Source organism: Oncorhynchus kisutch, linkage group LG14 (genome assembly GCF_002021735.2).
Source record: "Oncorhynchus kisutch isolate 150728-3 linkage group LG14, Okis_V2, whole genome shotgun sequence".
Lineage (NCBI taxonomy): Eukaryota > Metazoa > Chordata > Actinopteri > Salmoniformes > Salmonidae > Oncorhynchus > Oncorhynchus kisutch.
In genome coordinates this window covers 37,193,668-37,204,837 of record NC_034187.2, presented here as the reverse complement: position 1 = coordinate 37,204,837, position 11,170 = coordinate 37,193,668, and the positions used below count along the sequence as shown (strand labels likewise).

Below are 11,170 nucleotides of genomic sequence, written 5' to 3'. Positions count from 1 at the left end.
AATTTTTTTGCTCCCAGCCAATAGACAGAAACTAAAACAGGAAACGCCGGTGCTCAGGTCTGCTTCAAGACTGCTTCGATCACGTGGACTGGGATATGTTCCGGATAGCGTCGAACAACCACATTGATGTTTACACTGGTTCGGTGAGCAAGTTTATGAGCAAGTGCATCGGTGGTGATGTGACTATTAAAACCTTCCCCAACCAGAAACCGTGGATTGATGGCAGCATTTGCGCAAAACTGAAAGCGCGAACCACTGCTTTTAATCAGCGAAAGGCGACCGGAAACATGACCGAATACAAACAGTGTAGCTATTCCCTCCGCAAGGCAATCAAACAAGCGCTAGTATAGAGACAAAGCAGAGTCGCAATTCAAAGGCTCAGACACGAAACGCATGTGGCAGGGACTACAGTCAATCAAATCAAATCAAATGTATTTATATAGCCCTTCGTACATCAGCTGATATCTCAAAGTGCTGTACAGAAACCCAGCCTAAAACCCCAAACAGCAAGCAATGCAGGTGTAGAAGCACGGTGGCTAGGAAAAACTCCCTAGAAAGGCCCAAACCTAGGAAGAAACCTAGAGAGGAACCAGGCTATGTGGGGTGGCCAGTCCTCTTCTGGCTGTGCCGGGTGGAGATTATAACAGAACATGGCCAAGATGTTCAAATGTTCATAAATGACCAGCATGGTCAAATAATAATAAGGCAGAACAGTTGAAACTGGAGCAGCAGCACGGCCAGGTGGACTGGGGACAGCAAGGAGTCATCATGTCAGGTAGTCCTGAGGCATGGTCCTAGGGCTCAGGTCCTCTGAGAGAGAGAAAGAAAGAGAGAATGAGAGAATTAGAGAGAGCACACTTAAATTCACACAGGACACCGAATAGGACAGGAGAAGTACTCCAGATATAACAAACTGACCCTAGCCCCCCGACACATAAACTACTGCAGCATAAATACTGGATCCTGAGACAGGAGGGGTCAGGAGACACTGTGGCCCCAACCGAGGACACCCCGGACAGGGCCAAACAGGAAGGATATAACCCCACCCACTCAATCACGGACTACAAAAAGAAAACCAGCCCCGTCACGGACCCCAATGTATTCTTGCTCCCAAACAAGCTAAATAACTTCTTTGCTCGCTTTGAGGACAATACAGTGCCACTGACATGGACCACTACCAAAACCTGCGGGCTCTCCTTCACTGCAGCCGACGTGAGTAAAACATTTAAACGTGTTAACCCTCGCAAGGCTGCCGGTCCAGACGGCATCCCCAGCCGCGTCCTCAGAGCATGCGCAGACCAGCTGGCTGGTGTGTTTACAGACATATTCAATCAATCCCTATCCCAGTCTGCTGTTCCCACATGCTTCAAGAGGGCCACCATTGTCCCTGTTCCCAAGAAAGCTAAGGTAACTGAGCTAAACGACTATCGCCCGTAGCACTCACTTCCGTCATCATGAAGTGCTTCTATCTCAAGGCCATCAGACTGTTAAACAGCCATCACTAACATTGAGTGGCTGCTGCCAACATACTGACTCTAATCTCTAGCCACTTTAATAATAAAACATGTGATGTAATAAATGTATCACTAGTCACTTTAAACAATGCCACTTTATATAATGTTTACATACCCTACATTACGCATCCCATATGTATATACTGTACTCTATACCATCTACTGCATCTTGCCTATGCCGTTTGGCCATCGCTCATACATATATTTATATGTAATATTCTTATTCATTCCTTTACACTTGTGTGTAAAAGGTAGTTGTTGTGAAATTGTTAGATTACTTGTTAGATATTACTGCATGGTCGGAACTAGAAGCACAAGAATTTCGCTACACTCGCATTAACATCTGCTAACCATGTGTATGGGACCAATAAGATTTGATTTGTGTGTGTGTACGTGGTAAACCTTCAAGCCAGGCCAGTGTCAGTGTTGATGGAGTGTGTGATGGGGAGAGAACTTGGACCACAACAAAGACGAACCCTGAGAGACAAATCATTGTTTTCGACAGCGTGATATCCAAATGGAGTGCATTTAGTAGTAATTGTTACTAGGCCATTCAGATATACACAAATGCAATGTAAAGTGGAAGGGCTCTATTTGGGAATGGACACATCTCTCATTTCTCTCCCCTCTCTCTCGCTCTGTCATCTGCAGGTGATGCGTTCCTACTTTAAGCGTGCCGACCCGTTCTTTGATGAGCAGGAGAATCACAGTCTGATAGGCGTGGCCAACGTCTTCCTGTCCTGTCTGTTCTATGACGTCAAGCTGCAGTACGCAGTACCCATCATCAACCAGAAGGGGGAGGTAAAGAGAGGCTTCAAGTGCAACATAACACCAGGGTCGTGTTCATTAGGCACAGTGTAACGAAATGTTTTTGCAACGGAATTTAAAAATGAGCATTTCTCATTGGACAAGTCAAGGTAGTTCCTCCTTGTTCCAGTCCGTTTATTCCGTTAGTCGCCGAATGAATACGACCCTGTTTCTCAACCAGTGATGTCCAACTCTTGTGTTCCAGCCCAGCATAACACACCTGATAAAACAAATCGTTGTCTAGCTTGATGACTGCCCTGACTCGATTGTTTGAAGGAACAAGGCGTCTTGGTGTTGTGCTAAAATGAAAGCCTCATTTTGTGGAACAGTGACGATGCAGCACAGAAAACTCCCCTTGCTATGAAATGATTTCACCCATGCCGTTGGTTTTCTTGTAGGTGGTTGGGAGATTACACGTTGAGGTGGTGAGAGTGGCGGGGGGGGTTGAGGACAGCATGGCTGGGGGAGAGGACAACGAGGCCAGCCCTGATGGAGAGGTGCAAGAGAGGAAACTGGTCTGCATGGTGAGTCTATTTCGGATAGGGAGACACTCGTACACACACACAGAAAAGTCCCTTTTTTTAGATGGCTCTTCTGGCTCTCAAAAAAACAGAAAGCAATATCAGACCTACCAACATGCATGCATTTTCATACCAGCTACGCAATTCCCTGTCCATGTAAGCAGGTACAAGATCCAAGTTAAAAGTATGCAGGAATGAATAGGGCCTGATTTAAAAAAATTTACAATTTGTTTTGTTTTTACATTTTAATAAAGAATAAATCCACTGAGTAAATCTAACATCCTGATTCTCTAGCTGCAACACACAGACATGTAAGGGGTTTTGTCAACGGACATGGAGATTAATACATCATTATTCGACGTAGCTGCCCCCTGTTTGTTGTGATGCTGAGTTTGCCGACTGTCAGCTGTACGTAAACACATGGCCAAATCCCTTTTCGACTCCGTGTGTTGTGTGAAGGTAAACACTGATTGTTTCAAGCTAATGTTAGCGAACATAAGATGGACATTCAGTGGGCTCTAAAGGGCCAGCAGTTCACTCGCATTTGCTAGTGAAAGAAATGAAATGAAATGCAAATACGAAAAATGACCGGTCGCATTTGTGCGAGTGTGATATACATTTAATTCTGCTTCCCAGTAGTTGTATTATCCACGTAACATTACGAGGATCACGCAACCTGATTATGATCGACGTCACAAAAAGCTCCCTCAGTACAGACATGCTAAGTGCCTAGGAAATGAAATGAACATTTGAAGGTCTCCCAAAGATTTGTTCTCACCCACTGTTTCCTATCATAGCTTTTTAGTTTTTATTATGGGTAACATGCTTATTTGATACTGATGCTCTGCTTCAAACGTTTTTCTTATCATAGAGTGTTTTTAAGAAAATGATCGTGGATAAGACGTTTGTACATTTTGTACCTAAATAAATAACTTTTGAGTTTTTTTATTTTATTAAAGAAATAATCAAGGCCATTTGTGTCTTTCTCATTAGATCTTGTTAGTGACTTTTACCATATGTGTAAATGATAGACGCTGATGTGTAAATGGAATGCTGTCAAGAAAAAAGTACTCCAACCTTTCATAGACTAGATTTGGTACAATTCTATAATTGCGATCAGACTCACAAACAGCCTGCACACGAGTTGAATCTTCAATTTGCCGCGCGCATCTGGTCTCTAAAAGGTTGGACAGGGTTGGCAGGTCTGCAATATCATATGCTTGTTCTCTCTTGAATCCTATTTAATCACCCAACCCCAACCGTGCTTCTCCTACAGATCAAGATCCTGCAGGCGACAGGTCTCCCCCAGTACCTGTCCAATTATGTGTTCTGCCAGTACTCGTTCTGGGACCAGGCAGAACCCGTCATCGTGGCCCCAGAGGTGGACCCCTCCGCCTCGTCCCCCAGCAGCAAGGAACCGCACTGCATGGTGGTTTTCGACAGCTGCAAGGTATGACATTAAATGAAAAGTACTTGTATTGCCAAAGTAACAATGTTGAACAGTCCAACAGGCCATAAAATACATTTACATTCCAATCATGTTGCAGATAGCTTATGTAGCTCAGGATGAATCAGGTAGCCTGGTTAATCTAGTGAACGCAGCATTCAGCCTGGTTTAACCCCAACCCTTCCTATCTCCTTACAGCATGTGTTTTATTCCGCTATAGTGTGTTAATGTAATGCTAACGCATCTATGTTCTTTCAATGGTGTTCTATGCTATTATTTCTGCCCTTTCAAATGCTGTTTTTCTTTCTCTCTATCTCTCTCTATATATATCTCATTTATATCTATCTATCTATCTATATATTAGGAGCTAGGTGTGGCAGTAACAGAAGAGTTTATAGAGTATCTGACAGAGGGGGCATTGGCCATCGAGGTGTACGGACACAGACAAGCAGACTCCGGCAGGAACCCTGCCCTCTGGGACCTCAGCATTATACAAGCCAAGACACGCACACTACGGGACAGGTACACACACACTACGGGACAGGTACACACACACCCAAGGTATGGTGCACTGTATGGGTCAGCTATACACACACACAGGACAGGTACATAGTACAGACACACTACACACATACATGGTGGCTGCAAGACAGGTACGCAGGCTACTGGACAAGTACACACACACACACACATACATACAGAATGATGCAGCACAAAGTGACACCAACACATATACCAGAGGTTCCATTTCTACAAAAAAGCAACCTTGTAAATGACATTATGTCCTGTGTCTGTCTCCACCTGCAGGTGGAGTGAGGTAACCCGTCGTCTGGAGATGTGGATCCAGGTGTTGGAGATCAACGAGAACGGAGACTTCATGCCTGTAGAGGTCATACCTGCCAGAGACGTACGCACCGGAGGCATTTTCCAACTACGACAGGTAGGTGTTACCTATGCGTGTGTGATTTTTTTTTTCTTCTCATTTTCTCCTGCCAATGTAATGGTGTAATTTGGTTTATATGTATTCAGAACCCTATCTAAAACAATGTGGTTTTTTCCTGTCAACGCAATTTTAAGTAAATATCTTTATTTTCTGTTTAATCAGCAATTCCAAGTTCTTACCTCAGAAAATATCATTTCATACAGGGCCTTCAGAAAGTATTCATACCCCTTGACATCTTCCAAATTTTGTTGTGTTATAGACTGAATTTAAAATAGATTAAATTGAAAAAATGCTGGGTAAAGATTTTAAAAAGCAGACATGAAATATCCCTTTGAAAATGGTGAAGTTATTAATTACACTTTGGGATGGTGTATCTATACACCCAGTCACTACAAAGATACAGGCGTCCTTCCTAACTCAGTTGCTAGTTACATTGTAGTTACTCCACAATAGTAACCTAACTGACAGAGTGAAAAGAAGGAAGCCTGTACAGAATAAAAAATATTCCAAAACATGCATCCTGTTTGCAATAAGACACTAAAGTAACACTGCAAAAAATGTTGCAAAGCAATTCACTTTTTGTCCTGAATACAAAGTGTTATATTGGGGGCAAATCCAATACCACACATTACTGAGTACCACTCTCCATATTTTCAAGCATAGTGGTTGCTGCATCATGTTATGGGTATGCTTATAATCGTTAAGAACTGGGGAGTTTTTTTCAGGATTAAAAAGAAACTGAATGGACAGTCACTATGCACAGTCAAAATCCTAGAGGAAAACCTGGTTCAGTCTGCTTTCCACCAGACACTGGGAGATGAATTCACCTTTCAGCAGGACAATAACCTAAAACACAACGCTAAATCTACACTGGAGTTGCTTACCAAGAAGACGGTGAATGTTCCTGAGTCGCCGAGTTAGTTCTAACTTAAATCTACTTGAAAATATATGACAAGACCTGAAAATAGTTTTCTGGTAATGATCAACAACCAATTTGACAGAGCTTGAAGAATTTTGAAAATAATTATGGGGAAATGTTGCACAATCAAGGTGGGGAAAGCTCTTAGAGACTTACCCAGAAAGACTCTTCTATTGACTCAGGGGTGTGAATACTTCATGTAAATTAGATATTTCTGTATTTTATTTTCAATAAATTTGCTAACATTTTGAAAACATGTTGGGGTATTGTGTGTAGATGCATAATAAAAAAAATATTTAATCCGTTTTGAATTCAGGCTGTAACAACAAAATGTGCAATAAGGCACTGTACATCTACCATTGAAATGGACAAGCAACGTTCTCCCCACTGTTCTATATTCTGTTGATGCCATGTGTGTCACTCGGGGCTAGTGCTAGTCCAAAGGCATGTCATGGAAAGGGGCTTACCAAAACAAATGGCCAAAAGGACTAATTTGAGGTAGAAAGGAGCTCACTTTAATCCATTGTAGAGGATGCGAACAGGTGATTGACGTTAGAACTTCATATCTAATCTCTTCTTCCCTCTTATCTCTCTCCTTCACCCCACCCACAGGGCCAGTCAAGGCGTCTGCAGGTGGAGGTGAGGTCCGTGCAGGATAGCGGCACCATGCCCCTGATAGCTGAGGTGCTGCTGGCCGTGTCAGTGGGCTGTGTGGAGATCAGACAGACTTGCCAGGCCAAGGCCAGCAACGAACCCGTACAGGTAACACACGAACACACATACATACAGTACCTGTCAAAAGTTTGGACACAATTACTCATTCCAGGGTTTTTCATTATTTTTTACTATTTTCTACATTGTAGAATAATAGTAAAGACAAAGACAAACGACAGACCATCATTACTTTAAGACAGAACTTTGAAAGCTTTTTCAAGTGCAGTCGCAAAACAATCAAGATCTATGATGAAACTGACTTTCATGAGGACCGCCACAGGAAAGGAAGACCCAGAGTTACCTCTGCTGCAGAGGATAAGTTCATTAGAGTTACCAGCCTCAGAAATCGCAGCCAATATAAATGCTTCACAGAGTTCAAGTAACAGACACATCTCAACATCAACTGTTCAGAGGAGACTGTTTGAATCAGGCCTTCATGGTCGAATTGCTGCAAAGAAACCACTACTAAAGGACACCAATAATAAGAAGAGACTTGCTTGGGCCAAGAAACACAATCAATGGACATTAGACCGGTGGAAATCTGTCCTTTGGTCTGATGAGTCCAAATTTGAGATTTTTGGTTCCAACCGCCACAGCATTCTGCAGCGATGCGCCATCCCATCTGGTTTGCGCTTAGTGGGTCTATAATTTGTTTTTCAACAGGACAATGACCCAATGCACCTCCAGGAGGTGTAAGGGCTATTTGACCAAGAAGGAGAGTGATGGAGTGGTGCATCAGATGACTTGAACTCCACAATCACCTGACCTCAACCCAATTGAGATGGTTTGAGATGAGTTTGACCGCAGAGTGAAGAAAAAGCTGTAAACAAGTGCTCAGCATATGTGGGAACCTCTTCAAGATTGTTGGAAAAGCATTCCAGGTGAAGCTGGTTGAGAGAAGAGTGTGCAAAGCTGTCATCAAGGCAAAGGGTGGCTACTTTGAAGAATCTAAAATATATTTTGATTTGTTTAACACTTTTTTGGTTACTACATGATTCCATATTTGTTATTTCATAGTTTTGATGTCTTCACTATTAATTCTACAATGTAGAAAATAGTACAAAAATAAATAAAACCCTTGAATGAGTAGATGTCCAAACTTTTGAGTGGTACTGTATACACATACATTACTATACTGGAAGAAAGAAATGGCTGCCATTTACGAAAGTGTTTTGGACTAATACTATTGTGTATTTTGTTGTTTGTCCCACAGGTGGAAGGTGATGAGATGGACAGCTATCAGGTAAATAACATTAGATTATCTCTACAGAGAGAGAGACAATGATGGCTTCTGGTGCTATATCTGATTTGTTGGTGTGTGTTCTGTCCAATAGGAGCGTGATCTGGAGCGTCTGCGTCACCAGTGGCTAACGGCTCTCACAAAGAGACAGGAGTATCTGGACCAACACCTTCAGACCTTGGTCAGCAAGCCAGGTAACACACACACACAACAGTCAATGTGTAGTGGAGGAAGTACTATATAAGTTTGGGCGGCAGGTCAAAGGGCACAGGAAATGAGGTAGAGGAAGTGGTGGCAGAAAACACATTCCTCTGATTGCCTACACATCTGTGTGGCATTGAGGAAGAAAGACATTGTTGTGCTCCCTCTACAGAAAAGACCGAGGAGGATATGGAGAGGGAGGCCCAGCTTTTGGAATGGCGTCTGACTCTGACCGAGGAGAGGAACGCGGTAATGGTGCCTTCAGCCGGTAGCGGCATCCCCGGAGCTCCCGCAGAGTGGTGAGAGAGACAGGGAATGTGTGAGTGTGTGTGTGCGAGTGTGTGAATGTGCGTGTGTGTGAGTGAGTGTGTGAATGTGCGTGAGTGTGTGAATGTGCGTGTGTGTGAATGTGCGGGAGTGTGTGTGTGTGTGTGTGTGTGTGTGTGTGCGCGTTTGCAAGAGAGATAGATGTAGACGGTTCAAACAGTTTTCCTATGGGAAATGTCCATATTATTCAACAAGTGTCTTTGGTCATGTTTCTTTGTTTCTCCAGGGTCCCCCTACCTGGAATGGAGACCCACACCCCTGTGCTTTTCCTGGACCTTAGTGGTAAGTTCTCTCTCTTCTGACTGTTTTAGAATAACATTACGTCAATCATTGAAAACATCACCTTCATTCATCTAGCACCGCATGTCTTTCTCTTACCCTCTCTTTTCTCATTCTCTCTCTCTCCCTCTTGCTCTCTCTCACCCCCTCGCTCTCTCCAGCGGATGATTTCAGTTCCCAGGAGGCATTGGAGGTCCCGGAGGCAGGCGGTTGGGACGCCACTCTGAGCGGAGAGGATGAGGACGACTTCTTTGACCTGCAGATCGTCAAACACTATGATGGAGAGGTAGGCACCAGGTCCTATTCATTAGGGCACACCGTATCGTTTTTTTTGCAATGGAAAACCAAAAGCGTTTTTCATTGGGAAAGTCCAAGTAATCACTCTCTGTTTGTTGGCTCTCTTCCATATGATCCCTAATGAACACAACTCTGCTCCTCCCCATCCCCTCTCCACTAGGTAAAAGCTGAGGCGTCATGGGACTCCACAGTGCACGAGTGTCCCCATCTGAGCCGCGGCGGAGCGTGGCCAGAGCAGAGGGTGTATCTGACGGTACGTTGCGTGGTGCAGCTCAGCCACCCGGCCGACATGCAGCTGGTGCTGAGGAAACGGATCTGTGTCAACCTGAACCCGGGCAGACAGGGCTTCGCCCAGAACCTCCTGAAGAGGATGTCCACGCGCTCCACCATCCCCGGCTGCGGGGTCACCTTCGAGGTGGTCTCCAACATCCCCGGGGTGAGCCATACACAGGAAATGTTGTGATTTCTAGTCAGTTACCATGGCTCTTTTTTTGTACAAACTTACTACAATCACTATAGCTCTCAGCTGTTTAAAAATCTGTCCTCTCCTCACATTCTCCTTCATTGCACGTAGCCAACCTAATGTTCCCCTTGGCTTCCACCATATTGTTTTCCTCTGTCAAGTAATGTATTTTAATACAGTATAATAACAATCTATACCATTTCGCTTTTGTTCGAAGCGTCTTAGTCATGTGTGCGTACATCTTACGAAGGGGTGGTCCTGGGAATGGAACCCACGCTCCTGGTGTTGCAAGCACCATGCTCTACCAACTGAGCTGACCAGTGCCGATGAAGGGGAGGAGATTAGGAGGGGACAGATATTTTAGCAATTGAGATCCTGCGTCTTTTTGGCAGCTCTACTAACTCTCCCAGGTCTCTCTCTCCCATCTCTCTCAGGATGCACAAGGTTCAGAGGACAGGGAGATGTTGGCTCGTCTAGCTGCCAGTGCCGAGAACCCCAAGTCGGCCGACAATGAGGCGGCCATCGAGAAATACCTCCGCAGTGTCCTGGCTGTGGAGAACATCCTCACTCTGGACCGACTACGACAGGTACACACTTACACACTGAGGATGGACTGTGTTCAATGTCTGGGTTGAGTTTGAATTTTTATTTCAGTGTTTATAAGTTTAACCTGCTAAATAGTTGCAAACATTTCAAGTACTTGTATTCAATTACTATTAAACGAATAGAAACCTTGAATGGAGTACTTGAGCCCATCCCCACTACACACTAGAACCATCTACATTTTTATTTATTTTAATTTTATTTTATTTTACCTTTATTTAACTAGGCAAGTCAGTTAAGAACAAATTCTTATTTTCAATGACGGCCTAGGAACAGTGGGTTAACTGCCCACTGTTAACAACATTTCTGTTGGTCCATCGCAGGACAATTCAGTACGGTTGCTGCTATGGCATGTTTCTGGTTTTGACTGTGTTTAATCGTGTGTGTGTGTGTGTATAGGAGGTGGCGGTGAAGGAGCACTTGGCAGGCAAAGGGAAAGGCAACAGACGCAGTCTCAGCTCCCCCAGTGTACACAGGGTAAATGGCACATTCTCTCTACAAAAGTCATGTCTGTTGGGATACTGGGTCCTTGGTATATTTATTTATTTAATAGGTTTAGGCAGCAGAGGTCTGCCTAATTACATTTTATTTTTCCTTCCTTCCTTCCTTCCTTCCTTCCTTCCTTCCTTCCTTCCTTCCTTCCTTCCTTCCTTCCTTCCTTCCTTCCTTCCTTCCTTCCTTCCTTCCTTCCTTCCTTCCTTCCTTCCTTCCTTCCTTCCTTCCTTCCTTCCTTCCTTCCTTCCTTCCTTCCTTCCTTCCTTCCTTCCTTCCTTCCTTCCTTCCTTCCTTCCTTCCTTCCTTCCTTCCTTCCTTCCTTTCTCTTGTTCAGCTCTCTGGCAGCAGACAGGACCTGTCCTCTACCTGCAATCTGGAAAACAAGGTGATTATACAACCC

The 11,170-nt window shown here is 44.1% G+C and overlaps 1 protein-coding gene across 2 annotated transcripts in view; it reads left to right on the top strand.

Annotated features, from left to right (window-relative positions):
• LOC109903896 (kinesin-like protein KIF13B) overlaps positions 1-11,170 on the top strand; it is an 87,664-nt gene that overhangs the window by 62,076 nt on the left and 14,418 nt on the right. For both annotated transcript variants that reach the window (XM_031788331.1, XM_020500907.2), the window contains exons 21-35: positions 2,166-2,315; positions 2,720-2,845; positions 4,119-4,292; positions 4,654-4,811; positions 5,097-5,229; positions 6,764-6,913; positions 8,079-8,108; positions 8,200-8,299; positions 8,479-8,605; positions 8,860-8,915; positions 9,074-9,198; positions 9,370-9,645; positions 10,107-10,259; positions 10,675-10,752; positions 11,105-11,155. In XM_031788331.1, the coding sequence (XP_031644191.1) occupies positions 2,166-2,315; positions 2,720-2,845; positions 4,119-4,292; positions 4,654-4,811; positions 5,097-5,229; positions 6,764-6,913; positions 8,079-8,108; positions 8,200-8,299; positions 8,479-8,605; positions 8,860-8,915; positions 9,074-9,198; positions 9,370-9,645; positions 10,107-10,259; positions 10,675-10,752; positions 11,105-11,155 (1,887 nt within the window). The remainder of the gene's footprint in view (positions 1-2,165; positions 2,316-2,719; positions 2,846-4,118; positions 4,293-4,653; positions 4,812-5,096; positions 5,230-6,763; positions 6,914-8,078; positions 8,109-8,199; positions 8,300-8,478; positions 8,606-8,859; positions 8,916-9,073; positions 9,199-9,369; positions 9,646-10,106; positions 10,260-10,674; positions 10,753-11,104; positions 11,156-11,170) is intronic.